The 21,446-nt window shown below is 39.0% G+C and overlaps 1 protein-coding gene across 1 annotated transcript in view; it reads left to right on the top strand.

Annotated features, from left to right (window-relative positions):
* LOC126473777 (glutamine-dependent NAD(+) synthetase) overlaps nucleotides 1-21,446 on the top strand; it is a 208,785-nt gene that overhangs the window by 110,639 nt on the left and 76,700 nt on the right. Inside the window, exon 11 of the mRNA XM_050101043.1 lies at nucleotides 2,233-2,368. Within this exon, the coding sequence (XP_049957000.1) occupies nucleotides 2,233-2,368 (136 nt within the window). The remainder of the gene's footprint in view (nucleotides 1-2,232; nucleotides 2,369-21,446) is intronic.

The raw sequence follows: 21,446 nt of genomic DNA, 5'->3' as shown, positions 1-21,446 counted from the left end.
GGACACTTATTTCGATGTCAGCCATTTTTTCGTTTGTGCGAGGATTTAGAGAAGGAACTGCAGTGCGGTCTTCCTCTGTGAAACAGCTTTGGAAAAAGGTGTTTAGTATTTCAGCTTTACGCGTGTCATCCTCTGTTTCAATGCCATCATCATCCCTGAGTGTCTGGATATGCTGTTTCGAGCCACTTACTGATTTAACGTAAGACCAGAACTTCCTAGGATTTTCTGTCAAGTCGGTACATAGAATTTTACTTTCGAATTCACTGAACGCTTCACGCATAGCCCTCCTTACGCTAAGTTTGACATCGTTTATCTTCTGTTTGTCTGAGAGGTTTTGGCTGCGTTTAAACTTGGAGTGAAGCTCTCTTTGCTTTCGCAGTAGTTTCCTAACTTTGTCGTTAAACCACGGTGGGTTTTTCCCATCCCTCACAGTTTTACTCGGCACGTACGTGCCTAAAACGCACTTTACGATTGCCTTGAACTTTTTCGATAAACACTCAACATTATCAGTGTCGGAACAGAAATTTTCGTTTTGATCTGTTAGGTAGTCTGAAATCTGCCTTCTATTACTCTTGCTAAACAGATAAACCTTCCTCCCTTTTTTTATATTCCTATTAACTTCCATATTCAGGGATGCTGCAACGGCCTTATGATCACTGATTCCCTGTTCTGCACATACAGAGTCAAAAAGTTCGGGTCTGTTTGTTATCAGTAGGTCCAAGATGTTATGTCCACGAGTCGGTTCTCTGTTTAATTGCTCGAGGTAATTTTCGGATAGTGCACTCAGTATAATGTCACTCAATGCTCTGTTCCTACCACCCGTCCTAAACATCTGAGTGTCCCAGTCTATATCTGGTAAATTGAAATCTCCACCTAAGACCATAACATGCTGAGAAAATTTATGTGAAATGTATTCCAAATTTTCTCTCAGTTGTTTTGCCACTAATGCTGCTGAGTCGGGAGGTCGATAAAAGGAGCCAACTATTAACCTAGCTCGGTTGTTGAGTGTAATCTCCACCCATAATAATTCACAGGAACTATCCACTTCTACTTCACTAGAGGATAAACTACTACTAACAGCGACAAACACGCCACCACCGGTTGCATGCAATCTATCCTTTCTAAACACCATCTGTGCCTTTGTAAAAATTTCGGCAGAATTTATCTCTGGCTTCAACCAGCTTTCTGTACCTATAACGATTTCAGCTTCGGTGTTTTCCATCAATGCTTGAAGTTCCGGTACTTTACCAATGCAGCTTCGACAGTTTACAATTACAATACCGATTGCTGCTTAGTCCCCGTATGTCCTGACTTTGCCCCGCACCCTTTGAGGCTGTTGCCCTTTCTGTACTTGCCTGAGGCCATCTAACCTAAAAAACCGCCCAGTCCACACCACACAACCCCTGCTACCCGTGTAGCTGCTTGCTGCATGTAGTGGACTCCTGACCTATCCAGCGGAACCCGAAACCCCACCACCCTATGGCGGAAGTCGAGGAATCTGCAGCCCATACGGTCGCAGAACCATCTCGGCCTCTGATTCAGACCCTCCACTCGGCTCTGTACCAAAGGCCCGCAGTCAGTCCTGTCGGCGATGCTGCAGATGGTGAGCTCTGCTTTCATCCCGCTAGCGAGACTGGCAGTCTTCACCAAATCAGATAGCCGCCGGAAGCCAGAGATGATTTCCTCCGATCCATAGCGACACACATAATTGGTGGCGACATGAGTGACCACCTGCAGATGGGTGCACCCTGTACCCTTCATGGCATCCCGAAGGACCCTTTCCACATCTGGAATGATTCTCCCCAGTATCCACACGGAGTGCACGTTGGTTTTCTTCCCCTCTCTTGCTGCCATAAACAAGTGGTTTGTTAAAGTTTTAGTCCATTACACAGTTTTCATCTGTTACAAAGTTCCAATGCAGTAAATTCTCCATTCTCTAATGAATATTACAAGGTGAATGTTTTTTCGGAGTGGGAAGGGAGGGAGGGAGAGCCCAATGAAGGAGTCAGGGTAGGAGAGACATTGAAGGTGAAGCTTAGTGGAGGACTCTTGTCATAATAATTATATTTTTTCCCACAGTAGTCCTTGCATTATTGTACTAACAGATATATAGTTATAAAATCATATATACCTGTTGGCAGACAATCACTTCATTATATCTTAACTGAAAATAAGGGAATATATAAAAATAAGTAAACTAAGCTGATCCAAATAGTAATTTCCCTTTTCCAGCTACCATACGAATATATGCATCGATGTTGCTGTGTCTGCTGTGCTTGGCATATTTACGTCAGTGACGGGTCTTGTTCCAAGATTTGGCTGTCGGGGTGGAAGTGCAAGAGAGAATTTGGCTTTGCAAAATGTACAGGTATGTATGAAGCCTTGACAATTTGGGTTGTCATGCAAGTAAACCAACATCGATAGAGGTAGATTTAAAGTTTAATAACGTTCTCATCATAAACCATGTGCTACCTTTATATACAAATTCCTCAGTGAAGTCCAGAGTAATGTAAATTAGAGCAAGAAGATAAAGTAAGAAAACAGTGTGCAAACTAAAATTTTAAAAAAAAGTTTGAGAGAAGGAAGGGCAGTAAGTAGAACATATTGTAGGTAGATATGGTAGTGGAAAGTTCTAGATGAATGTAAATAATTTAGGAGCAAAGGTAACTCATCAAATAGTAGAGGCTTTCAGTTTCAACAGGCACACAGCTTTCGGATGACTCATTTTTGAAGCTAGAGTACACATATATGTCCACACCAGCACAGTTACATTGTGCTGGCTGAAAACAGTGTGGTGAGACTGCAGTGTTTTGTGTCTTGACTGGTGTGATAATTTGTGTTTGGTGAAACATGTTAGAGGAGAAAGGCAGAGAGGATTGGGGACGATTGCTGATAGCTGTGAGGGAGGCAGGAGGTGCATGGGAGTGGAATACAACATGTTACAAGTACATAAGTACTGATGTGCTCGTGCAGTGCATGGTGATGACGACATCATCAAGGAGTAGGTAGGGAAACAGAATAGAGGGAAGTGACACTTTGGAAGAGATCATGGGTGCAGAATGAGTAAAATTAGTATCCTGAGGCAGGGCAGGGATAAATGTGGGGGCAGATTGCGAACAGAGATTGATGCCAGGAAGATTACAGGAATGGAGGACGTGTTTTCAAGGACAACTCCCAACATGTAGTTCAGATAAACTGATGAATTTGGGTGAGGGAAAATCCAGATGTGTACAGGTTGTGAAGCAACCATTGAAATTAAGCATATTGTGCTCAGCACGTTGTACCAGCACTGGATAAGATTTGCTCTTCTTGGCCATAATTTGGTAGTGGGCTTTCGTTTGGAAGGACAGCTGGTTGGTCATGCCCACATAAAATGCTGTAAAAACTGCAGCGTAGCTGGTATGACAGGCTGCTTTCACAGGTGGCTCTGCTTCTGGTGGTTTAGTATAAGCCTCTTACAGCATATATGTGTATCAGACAAGTCTTGCACTTAGGTCTTCCCCAGGGATATATCCCATGTGGCAAAGGGTTAGATGTGGATGTGGCTTAAGGATAGATGAGGCTATTGCATAGATTGTTAGGGCAACAGAATACCACTTTAGGAGGATTGGGAGGAATTGTGAGTAGGATCTTCTTCATTTGCAGATACAGTGATAAACAGTTGAAGCTGTAGCAAAGGATATGGTTCAGTTGGTCCAGTCAGGGATGTTTTTAGGAGGGGAGGATGGGTGGGGGATGGAGTAATTAAATATTGTTGGCCGGGTCTAGTGGTAGTTTTAAAGAGACGATACTCATCATGCTTCTTGGGGATCTCCTTAACTCCGTTGCTTGAACTACTACTGCCTGGAAGCCAGGTTCTCTTGTAGATCTGGAAGCACAATAGATTGACGTGTTTGTAGAATAATGTAGATGACAAAACTGTTTCATATGTAATTTTCAAAAATAATAGTCCTAGATATCTTGCTGCCATAAATTTACAACGTTCATGCAGTGAAATGCATTTCATTTGTACGTAACTCCAGAAAACTTTACTTTTCTCCTTCCTTCCCGCCACACACACACACGTATGCATGAGAACTGCCCCCAGTTAACATCATTCCAAAGTACACCAGTAAAGATACAAGGGTTGTCCTCAAAGTAAGTTCCATTTGGTTATATAAAACAAATGTGTACAGATACAGAAAAAATATTTATTGTACAAAAATCTACAACTTTTAAACTAGTTTTCTACATAGCATCCGAAATTTTGTAGGCACTTGTCATAGCGTGGCACAAGTTTTTGTATGCCTTCTTCATAAAAGGTTGCTGGCTGTGTATTCAATCATGTGGTAACATGTTCTTTCAACTCGTCATAATCATTGAAGTGTTGACCACCAGGGACAGATTTTAGGTGTAAGAAGAGATGAGTCACTAGGAGCTAGGTCCGGGCTGTATGGAGGACGATCATACACGTCCCAGTGAAATTCCCTTAAGAATTGTTTGGTCATGTTTGCCGTGTGAGGTCGGGCATTATCATGGAAGAAAACACCACCTTTTGACAGTAATCCTCGGCGCTTGTTCTGTATTGCATGGCACAATTTGTTAATGGTCTTGCAGTAAATATGTGCCTTGATTGTTTGGCCTTTTGGTAAGTAATCAATCAGCAAAATGCCCTTTCTCTCCCAAAAAATGAGTAACAATTTCATGACTTAGTGATCGTGAGATTTGCGGAACTTCCATAGCAAAGGCATTAGGTATAAACTTACGGTTGTGCTTAGTCTTCTCTTCGTTGTGTGAACCAGTTCATCAGTAACCACAGACAGGTGTTCACTTTGTTCTTCATCGTGCACTTTATCACGTCCTTCAGTGAACAGTCTGACCCATCTTCTAACCATTGAATCACTCATAGCATTTTGTCCATAAACCTCGCAGATTTTGCCAATGAATTTCTTTTGGTTTAACTTTCTTTGCGTTTAGAAAATGAATCACAGATTTGATTTCACACACGGTGGCATTTTCAATTACGGCTGACATTATAAAGAAGCACTACAAAGCACACGTGAGCAGCAGCAATTTGAAAATGGTATACATGTCTTCTCCTTGAGTCAGAGTAACTGCCGCGCATGCTCGGAACTGCGATCGTAGTGCTGCCACAGATAGAAATAGAAATGGAACTTACTTTGTGGGCGACCCTCGTATATTAATACTAACATCGAAACATTGAACATTAAATCGAAAATAATTTACAAAAAATGTAATTCATTCAAGTGTACAATACAACAATTATGATAATATCACATAAACAAAAGTATATATCTTTTTGTAGTGCAGTAATTGTATGATTTTTTTTTTTTTCTTTTTTTTTTTTTTTTTTTTTTTTTTTTAAAAAAAAATCACGGGGGTAAATTGTGTTAGCATGACGTATTATACAGTCAGAGTTTAAAAGATTTCAAATAAGATAGAAAATAGAATAAAACCATAAATTTGTGAATGTACGTGGTCCAAACTGCTTATTGCACGTTACAGTAGTTGAAGGATTGTGTAAGGACATGGCTCAGGAAATCTGTCTGTGGACTAGGTTTAGGCAAGAAGGGAAATTCTTATCACTGCAGATGCGTTGTCCACAGGTGGCCAGATTACATGGGAGTGATTTTCCAGTGTGTAACAGATGCAGCTGCCAAAATGTGACCACTGTTGATGGTTAGTGGGCTTGATATGGACAGAAGTATGGATGGAACCATCAAAGAGATGGAGGTTAACATCCAGAATGGTGGCACATTGGGCTGAAGAGAACAGAATGGAGGGAGTGGGGGAGAAGGTGTAAGACTGTTGAATAATGATATGGTGACTTAACCCTGGGTCCAAATCATGAAGATATCACAGTGAACCTAAACCAAATAAGGGGTTTCGTTTTTAGGGAGACTAGGAAATTTTCCTCTAGACTGTCCATAAATGAATTAGCTTAGGAGTTTGCCATGAAAGTACTCATGGTCATGCTGCATTTTGTTTATGTATTTTCCCCTCAAAGGAGAAGTTGGTATGTGTGAGGATATGATTAGTTACGACTTATAATGGAAACAGTAATCACAATGATATAGAACACCTATTAAGAGACCAATGGAATCAGTTTGGAAATCATTAAGGTACTGAACTGCTAATGCTATTAAGCCACAGTAATTGCACTTACAATGCTTGACTACTTAAAATTAGTGACAAAAAATGACAATGGATTATGTTCAATCGGGTGCTTCACAGATTCAACAGCTCGTGTGCTGATTATATCTTTACGTGACTGCAGACTTTTTTCACATGTACTGTAAATATAAATGAAATTAATGAAATGTAATTTTGACAGTCAGCACACGAGCTGTTGAATCTGTGAAGCACCCGATTGAACATAATCCATTGTCATTTTTTGTCACTAATTTTAAATAGTTAAGCATTGTAAGTGCAATTACTGTGGCTTAATAGCATTAGCAGTTCAGTACCTTAATTATTTCCAAACTGATTTCATTGGTATTTTAATAGGTGTTCTATATCATTGTGATTGCTGTCTCCATTATAAGTCATTTATGAAATGTTCGATATAATTAGTTAAATGTATAGGGAGCAAGCAGTAATCCAGGTGGTAATGGAATGGGAAAAGGAGAGAGTCATTGAAGGAAGTAGTTCATATCTTCAATATGGGATTCTAGACTCAGGCTTTTGTTTGAGATGTTGGTTGACAAGATTGAAGATTCTCTCACTGAGAGCACAGTATCCACCTACAGTGTGGTGTCCAGGATTGTTAGGTTTATGGATTTTGGGAAACATGTAGAGGATGGATTTGTGGGGGTCAGTGGATTGAAGAGAGAGATGAATTTGGAAGAGAGATTCTGTGATTTGAGTGGCGTTTGTTCTTTAAATTCTTTTACCAATCTTGATGTCACAGAATCCTCAACTAGGCAGAAAGATGAAAAGATACGATAACTCCCGTACTGCGAGGATGGTTTGAAAAGTTCTCAGAATCACGAGAGATCAGTCTAGCACAACAAGTTGTTCACGTGATATTCATTTGACTGTTGCTGTAAACATGTGCCACATCAGTGCTCTTGGAAGAAGGCTGTCATGGTGACATGGCTCTGTTGTCGTTCCCGCATAGTGATTTGCGAAGATGGAAAAAGTTGAGATTCGAACAGTGATTAAGTACTTTGTAAAGAAAAGTATGAAAGCAAAGGTCGTTCATGTCGATTTCCAGAATACACTGGGGGCTCTGCTCTTTCATATTCAGCTGGTGCCAAGTGGACAAATGAATTTAAATTTGGTCAGGAGAGTTTAGATGGTGATCCACACAGTGGTCGGCCAAGGTGCCAGAAGTCATTGCAAAAGCGCACAAAATGGTCATGAAGGCTCGCCGATTGAAAGTGCGTGAAATTGCTCACGCTTGCCAGATGTCATCTGAAAGAGTACATTGCATTTTAACTGAAGAATTAGAAATGAAAAAATTATCTGCAAGATGGATGCCGCGTCTCTTGACGCTGGATCAAAAACGCATGAGAATGGACATATCGGAACAATGTTTTGCCCATTTCAGGAGAAGCGAACAAGACTTTTTGTGCCAGTTTGTGACCACAGATGACCACAGGTGAAACTTGGGTGCATTATTATACCCCAGAGGCAATAAAACAGTCAAATCAGTGGAAAGATTCTGGTTCTCAGCCACTAAAGAAAGCAAAGACAATTCCTTCAGCGGGAAAGGTCATGGCATCAGTGTTCTGGGATGTGAAAGGGATTCTGTTTGTAGATTATCTCCTCACTGGATTGGAGAATACTCTGCTAAACTCCTGGACAAATTGCTACAAAAGATACGTGAAAAAAGGCCAGGTTTAGCAAGGAAGAAAGTCATCTTCCATCAAGACAATGCACGCTTGCACACATGTGCTGTCGCCATGGCAAAATGGTATGAATTGTTGCCATGTCCGCCTTATTCACCTGATATTGTTCCATCAGACTTCCATCTCTTCCCAAAACTGAAAATTTTTCTTTGTGGACGAAGATTCGCTTCATACGAAGAATTGATAGCCGGAGTTGACAACTATTTTGCAGGCCTGGAGGAAACTCATTTTCGAGATGGGATCAAGGCACTGGAACATCGTTGGACCAAGTGCATTAATCTACAAGGAGACTACATGGAAAAATAAAAAAGTTTCAGTGATGTAAGTACTTTGTTTTCTATTTCATTCCGAGAAGTTTTCAAACCACCCTCGTACATTGTAAAATAAATATACAGTATACTTGTGGAAGAACTCAAACTTCTGACTATAGGAGACAAATTTTTAAACCTGTTGATATCCTGAATGGATTATCTCAATAGGGAGAGGAGAAAGTGACATTTTTGTCAACTGTGTCTCAAGACTGACTTATAATTAATAGAAGGTGTAACAATATGCACATAAACACTTGGTGATCACATAGGCCAGGGCCACCCTCTGACATTATCAAATCCTCTCCCCAATCCCCTCAATTCCACATGTCTTTTCTGTAGTGTTTTAAAATATGCTATATGTCATTGGACTGCACTACCACACCATCAAGTATTAAGCCATGGAAAGCCTAATGCCACAAGAGATTATGTCTCTTCTGGAATTGGACAGAACATGGTTTCATGGATGCTGCAGTACAGTGATTAAGACACTACACTCAGCAGTTCAGATCTCCACTGAGCCACTCAGTGCAGTGCAGTCAAAAAGCACAAAATGGGTCACTGCAAGTGTTCCTACACTCTTATCAACTATTCCAACATGCTCTACACAAATATGGGAAGCTGTCAAGAAGATTTTTGATAAACACAGTTGGCTGAGTACAGTAGCTGTGATGAGGTAGGGATGGCTCCAAACAGTGCCTGGGGACATGGTCTGAACAGTGACTGATGACTTCTCGACGCCTACTGTCACTACCAGCCAGAATCCATCATTCTACTATGAGAGTGTTGCCAAGGAGGTGGATGGCTTAGTTTTGAGAGCCAACAGTTTGGAATCCGAAAGCTGCTACTTTTCCATATGGAACCTGTATTCAAGTGTGTCCAAGACTTTGCTAGTATTGTGCTTGGTGGTGACTAAATCCAGTGTAACATATTAAGTCATCTGCAGACAGCCAAATGAAATCCTCCTAGAATTTTTCAGTCAGTATTAGGCACAGGATAAATTCAAAAAATTTGGAGGGACCATGGTTTTTTTTTTTATTTCTCCTTAAAAGAGCAAGGAACCTTATATGCTCCAGACATGGGTGTAATGAGCTGTGTAGAATAGACCCTGAAGCAAATCATCGCCTATTGCTTGGTCTGGATACTAGACACAGGGGAGCTCCTTATCCACTCTTACTATGGTCTCAAGGGATACTAATCCAGTGTAGCAAATATGGTCCTGCTGATGGCTGTACACCTTGATTTCTTACGAAGATTGCATTTTATGGCATACTTTTTAACACACTAGTATGGAATTATTTGGAGGTGCAGTATTTTAGAACAGCTTTGTCATTGGGGCTTTAAATGGTCATCTGCTTGTGTTCACCTGGTCCTTCATACCACACAGCCATTTTTAGGTACAGAGTTCACTGGATAAGTATAACACCACAATAAGGAGCCCAGTACAATGTACCTGAGTTACAGACTTTTTCCACCATCCTTATGCTAGCTAAAACTAACCAAATGAAGGAAAAAAATCTGCCAATTTTAAAAAGGTTCTGCTTCCTCAGTTATATTAAACGAGCTGTTTATCTCCTATTATTAGGTTAACATTTACATGATTACATTAATAATTTCAGAGAAAATAGTTACCTAGATCTGTAAATAAGGAGTTCTGTTTACAGTACAGTAACACTTTTCATGCAGCTTTATAATGAAACACTCTGTTTCCTATGCAGCTAACTGATCTTTTCAATTGAATGTAGATATTCAGATAATTTGTACAAACAGAAGTATGTTGCTAGAAATTCCCAATTTCTATCTGTTAGATAGGAATGTGTTGAATTCTTTTGCACTAGAGTTCTCACACCCTTGGCAAGAAGGCGAAGTCTACATGAAAATTATAATTGTGTCTTGTGCTGTGATTGTGCAGATCACAGGACAGCTGAACGTAAATATGTATTACATCCTTTATACTTGCTCCTGTTAAATTTTACACTAGTTTGTTTTAGGGAAAACAAGACTTGACACCGGATATTCCGGTCTGAGCTGCCAAAGATGGCAGTCTCGTGTGTGTGTGTGTGTGTGTGTGTGTGTGTGTGTGTGTGTGTGTGTGTGAGGTGTGCTTGCTTGTGTGAATGAATGTGCGCATTTTATATTCTGGAGAAGACTTTGGCCAAAAGCTAAGTGCATAAAAATCTTCTCATTGTGCACGTCAGCAACTCATCACATCACCTTAATGCGGAGTAGTAATATATCCTTTTCCTTATATTGTTGATATTCCAATCTGGAGTTGCTCATTGTGGAGCTCTGGTGCTAGAGACTTTTGTTCCTTGTGTAAGCCACTGAATTTTACTGCTTGCTTACTTTTGTCAGGTTCTGCAAGAAAAACATCACTGAGTACATCTGAGAAACAATTTAAATATTTTTCATGGTTTCTGGTGCTTGAACTGTAGTCTATAGGCCAGTGTACAACACTTACAAGGGAATGGTCCAGTGCAACTTGTTGAACCCTATCCTGAAATTTTTCACACAGTAGGAAGACACTGAAAGCAATACACTGTTAAAATTTTAGCTAGTAACTAAGATTTTAAGGCGTGCTGCAAGTATTTAAAAAAAATTTTGTTACTCATTTTTGCCACATAGTGCACTGATTATAACAGTGGTTGGTACAGCCCTTCCTGCCCAGCGCATGAATCGGCAAATAAGCAGATGCAGCCATGACAGGAGGACATAGTTCCGCATAGTGCAAAATACAAAGTGCTCACACGTGAATTTTAAGCAGACTTAATCCATACCATTCATATTGACAGTTAAACTTGCAGATGCATTGTTATGCAAGTGATTAGCAGACAAGACAAAATGAAAGCAGTCTATGATATATTACAGATGACTGCCATCAATAGAGATGTCAATTTGTTGACATCAAATATTTTATAAAAATTCCTGTAGTACATTTCATATGATAATTTCTGCATCATGTATCATTTTTCTAATAATGAAACAGTTCCTTATTTATTCTCTGTAGTAGCCACAGAAATGCAAAGTGGCTATTGGATGACAAAAATGGACAGTTTCCTTACCCAGGGACACCACCTAATAAAAGAAAAATCATTGCATTCAGGCATCTCACAGTAATTACTAGTTTTACATAGACAGAACTGAAATGGAGTAAGAAATGGTCATATGTGTTGTTCTGCATATTGTGCTGCGTACTAGGCATACTTGATCAAATTCGTAAAGTGTGCTGATGCAGACTGACAGTACAGAAATAACTAAAGATTAACAGTGCTGTTCCACAGATAAAACCTGAAATGACAAGGAACTGTCGGAACTAATACTATCTGACAGTTTCCTGAAAAACGCATTACACTTTCGAATTTTTTTTTTTTATTGAGAGACTGAATCAGGCTATTAGTTCTGGGTAGAATCAGAGTTATATACATTTCTTTGTCCTTCTAATGACAGAGATGCTGGTATGTCCAGGCCAAGAGTCCAACAAAACCAATGCATTATTTTCTGCAACTGGTAAGATGATGTTTTGGCTGTAACACTGACCATCAGTCTCTCTTATTTTTCTAGATTTTGTGATGTCAGTTATGAGACGTTTGCAAGTAGTCATTTTTTTTTGTCCCAATTTGCATTGGAGAGAGAGAGAGAGAGAGAGAGAGAGAGAGAGAGAGAAAGCTGCAGAATATACTTATCACTGACATTGTTGCATATGAATATGTCATAGCACTCGACGACTGCACAAATGACTCTGCATTTTTTGGTCGAAAGCTTGCATAAAGAGAAGCTGCTTGTTATCCTCTAAAATGCTGTGTATAAAGCCAGTCAGTGAGGTTCCGTGCAAACCACACTTTACTATTTCGACCAAAAAAGGTAGAGTCATTTGCGCAGTCATCGAGTGCTATGACATATTCATATGGAACAATGTCAGTGATAAGTATATTCTGCAGCTTTCTCTCTCTTCAATGCAAATTGGGACAAAAAAAGACTACTTGCAAACGTCTCATAACTGACATCCCAAAATCTAGAAAAATAAGAGAGACTGATGGTCAGTGTTACATCCAAACCAATGTGGTGATTAAACATAGTACAAGTCTTCCTACCTACCAAGTTTTAATTCTTAAATGGTATTATGTAGTTATTGTTATTACGTTTAAACCTTGACTGTTTTGTAGCAGTCTAATATTACGTTGTATGTTAGAAGCCAATCAGTATCAAGTAACAATTGTATGTTCACATTTGTTATGACTGAGAAGGTTTACATAATAGAAAAATTCATTATATTTAAAGGTAATCATACAGGGTGTCCAAAAAGTCTTTCCCTGATTACATAAATTGATAACTCAGGCTAGAAGTAAGATACAAATATGAAACTGGTGTCTAATTGTTTACAAACTATCAAAGTTTTTTCACACATCAGTAAATTTCCACATGAGCACACTTGGTAGCACATAGCACATCTAGGCAATATTCAATTTCCGTCCACACATTAGCTAACATCACTGGAGGGATCAATTCAACGACTGTGGTTATCCGTTGCCGCAGGGTTTCAAGATCTGGTACACGTGTTCGGTAGACCTCGTCTGTGACATAACCCCATAAAAAGAAATGTAATGGGGTTATGTCAGGAGAGCGTGGAGGCCAAACCGTTGGTCCCCATCATGACCAATCCATCGCCCAGGAAAGATCATATCGAGATAGGAACGGACGTCCAAACCCCAATGAGGCAGTGCACCATGTTGCTGAAACAAGACATCGGGGTGATACTGAAGCAGTTGAGGAACAGCATACAGTTGCAACATGTCCAGGTACACTGCAGATGTGATGGTAGCCTCAGCGAAGAAGGGTCGTGCAATAGCGTGGCGCACCAAACATTCACCTTTGGACTGCCTCTGGTGCACTCCATGACCTCGCCAGGGGGATGTGAACCCCAAATGCGCACATTATAGCGATTCACTAGTCCACTGACAAAAAAGGTCGCTTCATCAGAAAAGGCAATTCGTCTGAAATAATCATCATCGTCCTCAATACGTGATAGCATTTCGACCACAAAGTCATATCGACGTGTACTGTCATTGGGCAACAAGGCCTGAACGATTTGCACTTTGTATGCACAAAACATTAAATGTTTGTGTAAAATGTCATGGAGAGAGCTTTTTGGCATCTGTAATTCACGTGAGGCCCTGCGCACTGATTTCTTCGGACTTTGCGGAAAAAGATTGCCTTACAGCTTCCACCCTGTCTGCTGAGGTTCTTGGTCGACCAGACCTTGGAAGGTCAGCAACCAATCCTGTGTTCTTGAACTTCTCATACCAGGCTTTAATGCTCTTGACATCAGGTGGATTCCTTCCAAATATTGTCTGGAAGTGTATCTGCACTGTGCTTGGTGATCGTGTCTCATGGTACCACAGGACACACTGTGCCTTCTCCTGATTGGTTAACATGGCTTCTCGGACACTGCACCTCATCCACTACTTATGTACTGCGAACCTAAAACAGAAAAAAAAACTTTGATAGTTGTAAACAATTCGACACAAGTTTCATATTTGTATCTTACTTCTAGCCTGAGTTATCAATTTATGTAATCAGGGAAAGTCTTTTCGGACACCCTGATTTCTTGTTTTATTTGCTTTCCTTTTGCCTTGGTAAGGCTGACAGCATACGTTCCAGTCCAGGAATCAAGGGATACTCTGTTCTTTGTTTTAATATCTCTAACAAAGATTCTGACACACATGAAATTTTGTTGGCTGAATCGGTGTAGACATCAGTTTTACAATTATTTGTGTGTCTTGTAAATATAGGTTTACTATTCTCATCAGTCTCATTCTGCTCTTCTTCCTTTAATAACCATTCCCTCATTTACAGTGTTTGTGTAAATGCTATGACTTTGTCAACATATGGGTCTGCTCTGACGTAGATATGTCCTGAATCGTGGCCCCATCTCCAGGATGTTTTCCATTTGCCACCACTACCATAGTTTGTGAAGGTACAATTGCTTGTAGTTGTGGATTACTGTTATTCGTTGCCGTGTTAACAAATGTCTGAGGGTTGTCATTTCTTGACCTACTGTTGTATTGTATATTCTTGCCATTGGCAGATCTTGTAACTTGACAAAAGTTTGTCTCTCTCCTTTTATGGAATTCGCAATTTATTTGGTTACTATCAGCTTTTATATCATAATTATTATTCCTTTTCTCATTATTCATTGTACCTAATCTGTCTACAAAGGATGATAACTCATTTACCGTTGTCCATCCTCTATATAAAATCTCTTTACGCACATAATAGGGTAATACACACACACACACACACACACACACACACACACACACACACCTGCAGTCTCAAAGACGTGGTTTCAGTTCTCTGAGACTGCAGACGTGTGTGCAAGTTCCATTTGCTTGAGTATGTGTGTGTGTATGTGTATGTGTGTCTACTGCTGACAAAGGTCTTAATGGCCGAAAGCTATAATTGTGTTAATCTTTTTGTTGTACCTATCGCGATTCAGCATCTCCGCTATATGGTGAGTAGCAACTTTCCTTCTCTGGTATTGTTACATTCCATTCTGGATTTTCCATTGTTTGAGTGTGTAAGTATTTCAGTCTAGTAAGATGCCATGGTATGTACTTCTTAAAGCTGTCCCATGAACTGCTATAATATTTGGGGTCAGGCAATTCTAATGTTAGTTTCTCCTGTATGCCTTGAGACAAGTACTTCCATTTAAACTTTTTGTGGAAGTTATTCCAAGATACAAACTCTTCTGAGTGAGCATTTCTCCACTCCACAGTGTCACCCACCAAATAACTGAAAGAAAATTCTGTCTTTTTTTAATCTTCCCACTGACATGGTGAAGATCTTGAAAATACCCGTAAGTAAGTAGGGTGTAAATCACCATTGGGTTTGAATTTTGGAAAGTGCTTATATAGATTGCCTTTTCTATATGCAATTCTTCCAACGATGTACTAATGACACTACATTGTCCCATGCAGTGAGTATCTTTAAGTTTGTGGCGTGTTTTAGCCAATTCATCCCATAACCATTTAAACTCGTTGTTCTGTTGAGCAGCCTCTTCCCCAGGCAGTTTGGCACTACTCAGATTTTCTGCCTTCTCTTTAAATTTTTGATCTGCAAATGCCTGTACCCTTTCCTCCAAATCAGTAATCATCTCATGAATTTTTGATCTGCAAATGCCTGTACCCTTTCCTCCAAATCAGTAATCATCTAATGAACAAATAGTATCCCCATTTTCACTTCTCTGTTGTAGTAATTTGATACATCCTGTTGCTTCTGTGATTTGATCCTTCACAATTTACATTCCTTTTTTGTTTTGTTTTTATGACTGCAGAACCTCTTGAGCATCCTTTGTTTAAACTCATGTCTAAATTCATTGTTATTTCTTTGGAAGTTGAGATTACACTGTCCTGCATTTGTGATAGCTATATTAATCTTGCCATTACTGTTTTGGACTAGTGAGAGTTTGTTACTAATCTTATCATTACTGTCTTTTATTTTCTTATTAATACTATCCTCTTCGATCTTAGACAGCTCCTTGAATTTCACAAATAAAATCGTCATACTTACTCCTTGTGCTTCCATGGCCATTTTCCTGTGCCACATATGCATATACTATCATCATACTTTTAATTACTAATAAGTATTATTGATTTAATCACCAGATTACTAACTTTCTATTCTAGTCTCCTTTTACCACAACACAAAGAAATAGTGCTTTAAATTGTAATAATCACAGCTCACCTGCTGATGATACAGCGTATTTGGGACAAACTGTGACTGCTTTGTGGCTGCATCATATTGAACAACTGCACTGAGCTGCTGCCGATCATAATGTCTCTTATGGATCAGCTGATGCAGCGTCAGTTGGCTGCTACAAACTCACCAAGAATTCTTCCATTTCGTAATGCAAAACATGCCTTGAATTCGTATTTTATCACACAAGCACATTATTGTATTGGTGGACTCAGATATTGTAGTCAGCTGCACTATGTATCATTTGTTTTTGCTTCCTGTTCGTATTTTAACAATTTATTCAGCGACAATGAATAATGTGTGCACGGCTGTAAGTATTGCTGTTCCATGACCATTTACTGTTGTTGCACCCGGCAACGTGTACTTTTTCTGTACCTCTTACTATTTCTCCAAATTTTCTTCTTATTATGTCAACATATATCATGTGCCTAGTGCTCACAGTGGGATGTCAAACCTACCAGTTACATACGTCTTCCTGGAATAGCACAAGACTTTTGTAGGTTCGATTTGTCACCTATGAATTTATCTTGTAGAGCTGATCATGCTATTCAGTCCCAGCTAATAATCTTCATGTTCTTCGATCCTCTTCCCAGAATAATTCACGAATTTGCTGGAAAAAAGAGCTCATTTCTTTCCTTGAACAACGTAAAGCATTCATGACCAGAGCTCCATCATTTCAACTACTTATAGTGTCAAATTAACCATTAACACAATACACTTTACAATGAGCTCCATGCTCCTCATTATCTATGGTATGTGTACAATAGAGTAAGCCAGTTACACTACATTTTATGTAACGTTATTGCTAATATAGACTCTTATTCCTTAGCGGTCCATCGTTACACCTTCCATCACAGCAAGTGACATCTTCCGTTCACCACTCATGCGCGTGGGATGTGCAGCTCCTGCATACATTGTTCTCTCTGTGTAAACAGAAGCCTAGTGGCAGTGTTTTGCTCCACTCTAGTTCAGTTACCTTGAAATAATAGTTTTTCTCTTTACATTCATGTGAATATCTTCCATTTCTCAAAGAGCCTAAGAATGTGCCATGGCATTTCATAATGAACTGTCATGTTACACTAAAGTACATTGTGTAAATCTTTCTTCCATTTATATAATTCAGGTTCAGGTTTTACAAATTGAAACCAGCTTTGCACATTGTTTAAGATTAAGCATTTTTCTCCGTTCTTTGTATAATCAAAAAATGTACACCTCTTGCTGAAGACTATTATTATGCATGTTGTCTTTGGGATTGGAAGGTCCAGTGTTTTTGTTCTGGACTTTAATTAGCACAACAATCATTGTTCGAACCACAATTAACAGAATTGTTAGTTTTTTCCTGTTTCTTTTGCTGTATATCAAGATCATTGGAATGAATGTCCAAGAAATTAACTAATAAACAATACATATGTAGGTCTTCAGGAGAAATAGGTGATTTCAATTGCATGCCATGTTCTTCATATTTCATCTTTGAAAAACTTTGATTGCATTCCAAATTACTGTGAAACTCTGAAACATGCACAAAGACAAACACTATCAGCAGTATAGCAGAAGACATCACAAAGAAAATTAATTCAATTTTTTCTCCATTGTTAATACTTGGTGATAGTGCAAAGTCAACTGCTAATTATTATGAACATTAAATGAGTAGCAAATATAAGCAAATAGTAACTGCGAGCAATTGTGTGAGAGTAACTATCCATGGAAACTGAAATTTGCCTAACAAATTATGAACACACTGTGACATGTTACATGTTTACCGATGTGCCAACAACCCAGGATATTGTTAGTTTACTGTAGAAAAAATCCGTATTACTTTTGCTAAAATTCCTTTATATGTGCGTTTCTGTAGCCTTTAGTTCATCTCCTTTTGGGAACTAGACAAACAGAGCTGAATGATATGAAATACTTAGGTCTGATCAGTACTTATTTCTGTTTTCAAACCAGTAGTTTGTTGTAGCATTATCAATGCAGATCACTGATCTGTTTTTTTTTTTTTAGAAAAGTTTAGCATGAAACCATATGTCTGAACTAAATAGTGAATGTTTGTGGATTTGCTGTTTTCAACCGACATATTTAAGATTAGCTGTGATCACAACTTATGTTGTCAAATATTGAAGGAATAGTAAGGATACAGGAACTTTCAAAAGATTTATTTATATTACAAAAGTTGCTCGCTACCTATTTAAAACTTTCATGCATTCCTCAGGTAATCAGTGTTCATTTAAGTATATTATTTTTGTATTTATACAATTTGAAAGTACTATTTTTAGAATTTCACACACATCTGTAAGCATTTTACTAAAGTTCACAAAGCAAACCTATTCAGTTGTAGGCAATCTTTTCCCAGATGTCTATTATTTGAAATATTTTGGTCAGTGAAATTAATCTTAAACCTGGTAGACTGTTCCCTAATGCCACTGTTTACTCTGTTGACGTAAGTATCACTTACCTATGTTCTCTACATAGTTTTTGCCAATCTCATTGTTACTATGGATGGAGTTTGTGCTTACATGAATTAAAACGCCTCTCTGGTTATGTAAGAACAGGGTGTATATGACCCGGGAGATCCGGGAAAAACCTGGGAATTTTTTCATCCGGGAGAAAACCGGGAAAAACCCGGGAATTGTTTAGAATTCCGGGAAGTTTTCATTGTTTTAGTTTTCAGTTAAATTTTTGTGTTTTTTGACCGGTAAGGACTAATACTCTTAACAAAGGATATTACTGTATCCCGCTACTGCAGAATAATACTGCAGCAACAAAACATGTACGAGAGAAAAAAAAACTAAAATAAAACTTAAGTTTCAAAGGAAATGCACCATATAAAACAACAAAACAGTGCTCATAGAAGCGTCTGCCAACAGCAAAGTGTGTCAAAGGCTTTAGGAAGACTACGCAATGCTTTGTAACGACAAATTGCCTCCGATGACCGTGGCGTGACAACTGTTTAAATTAGATTCGTTTGAGCAGTTGCGGGCGGGCTCCTGCACTTGCACAGTTGAGTCGCGTATGAGTAGTACCTTCTCCCGCTTCTGGTTACAGAAGCGTGGCTGGGCGCCACTACTTAATATTGCCCTGGTTCGGAAATTAGTAAATATGGGGCTGATGCACAGAGCAGTCTGACTTGTGGTGGGGAGGTGGGTCGACTCCACGTGACCTGTGTTTACGTTTAGTGATTTTGTTGTTTTGTCTTCGTTTATTGCTCTCACGTTAAATGATAACAAAACAGATTTTTGTGGCCGGGAGCTATCAAATGAATTAAAATACGTTCGCGTTATTCAATATCATCATCATCATCAGTTATCTGCTATATTAGCAGGTCCTTTGCCTCTCCATTTTCTGCGATCCATTGCTTCCTTCTTAAGGCTGCTGTATGTTGTACCGTCCATCATGTCATCCAGTATCTGGAATCTCTTCCTTCCTCGCTTCCTTTTCCCTTCTACATAACCTTCTAAAACTGTTTTTATCAGTCCGTCATTCTTTCTTAATATATGCCCAATCCAATTTCTTTTTCTTCTCTTTATTACATCTAGTAACTGCCTTTTCTCTCCCACTCTTCTCAGTACTTCTTCATTTTTTACTCTGTCCATCCAACTTATTCTTTCCATCTTCCGCCATGCCCAGATCTCAAAAGCCTCCAGCCTTTCTCTGTCTTTTTTCCTCATAGTCCATGTTTCAGCACCATATAGAAGAACACTCCATACAAGACATTTTATGAGTCTCTTTCTGAGTTCTCTGTCCAGACCGCTGCAGAAGATTCTCCTTTTCTTATAAAACGCCTCTTTTGCCATTGCTATCCTTGTTTTAATTTCTGTGGTGCACTTCCAGTCGGTGTCTATCCTGCTTCCAAGATACTTAAAATTTTGCACCTGTTCTAGTGTTTCTCCATTCAGCACAATTTTTATTTCCTTATTTCCTCCTATTGCCAATACTTTTGTTTTATTTGTGTTAATTTTCATTCCATATTTTTTTCCGTTAGTTGCAATGGTGTCCACCAAATCCTGTAATTCTTTTTCCCCTGTGACTAGAAGGACCATGTCATCAGCAAATCTCAAGCACCCTACTCTTCTTCCTCCAGTTTCTACTCCTTTGTCATCTAATGAGCATTGGTCAATCATATTTTCCAAGTACAGGTTGAAAAGAGTAGGTGATAAACAGCATCCTTGTCTTACTCCTTTCCCTAGTCTGATCCAGTTTGTACTTTCTCCTCTCACTTTTACTGAAACTTTTTGATTAAGGTACAATGAGTTTATAAGTCTTCTGGTTTTCCAGTCCACTCTCTTTTCCCTCATAATAGTCGCCAGCTTGTCCCAAACCACATTGTCAAATGCCTTTTCTAAATCGATGAAGCACATATATAGGTCTCTTCCTTTTTCAATAAACCTTTCTCCCAATATTCGTAGGAGCCCTATTGCATCTCTGGTGCCCGTATTCCGTCTAAAGCCAAACTGCTCCTCGCCGAGATTCTCCTCTATTACTTTTTCAAGTCTTTTATTAATTATTCTTAATATCACTTTGGCTGCATGTGAAATGAGGCTGATTGTCCTGTGCTCGCTGCATTTCTTGGTTCCTTGTTTTTTCGGTAATGGAATCATTACTGTTGTCAAAAAGTCCTCAGGCCATTCACCACTGTCATATATTTTATTACATAACCTCAATATTTCTCTTATTCCATTGTGGTTCAAGCATTTTAGTATTTCTCCCGGTATTGTATCTGTACCTACTGCTTTGCCATTTTTCATTGCAGCAATGGCAGACTTTACTTCTTCCATTATGATGGTCGGTCCTTTCTCTTCATCACTTACATGTTGTGTGATTCAAGTTCCAGAGTTTCTGGTTTGCTATTTGTGTCATATAGCTCTTTTATATATTCTTCCCAACTCTGGAGGACATCGTCACGATCTTTGTACAGTACCTCTTCGTCTTTACTCAAAATTATTACGGAAGGCTAAAATATGTTATTCGTTTTAGATTTTATTTCCACCTTTGTGACAGTCAAACATTAATTGCCTTACAGAACAATTAAGTTATTTTTGCTGGTTTGCTAAAGAGATTTGGCTTTTACTAATCTTTTCTGTTGAGGCAGTCAATTTATTTGAAATGAAGTGTTTAATTTCACACTATTGGTTAGTTTAAACTGTTCACTGCATTTCAAGTGCACGTATGGCATTACGCCATAATAAAGAACCAAACATGACTTAATACAGTACTGGTACTCCAAGAAAATTTACATACGGATGCGCATTTTAAGCCGAATTGTGCGTTTTAGTATGGTTCACGAAATTCTGACGCTCTTGAAGTATCCTCGGGTGTCTTGTTTCTTTTATGACATAATGTAAGATCTTTTAATGTTTTACACGTACGGACATATGGACTTCTTGCGTCATCGTTGCTGCGCAAGCACGGTGACTCTATCTGGCGCTCCCTTGCAACCGCAGAAACGAACCTATTTCTAACAGGTCGCGGGAAAATATTATGAATGGTGGTTTGAAAAGCGTTACATTCAAAGCACATGTACTTTTACTTAAGA

This window comes from Schistocerca serialis, chromosome 4 (genome assembly GCF_023864345.2).
Source record: "Schistocerca serialis cubense isolate TAMUIC-IGC-003099 chromosome 4, iqSchSeri2.2, whole genome shotgun sequence".
NCBI lineage: Eukaryota > Metazoa > Arthropoda > Insecta > Orthoptera > Acrididae > Schistocerca > Schistocerca serialis.
The sequence above is the reverse complement of the archived record's forward strand: the minus strand, read 5'-3'. Positions and strand labels throughout refer to the sequence as shown.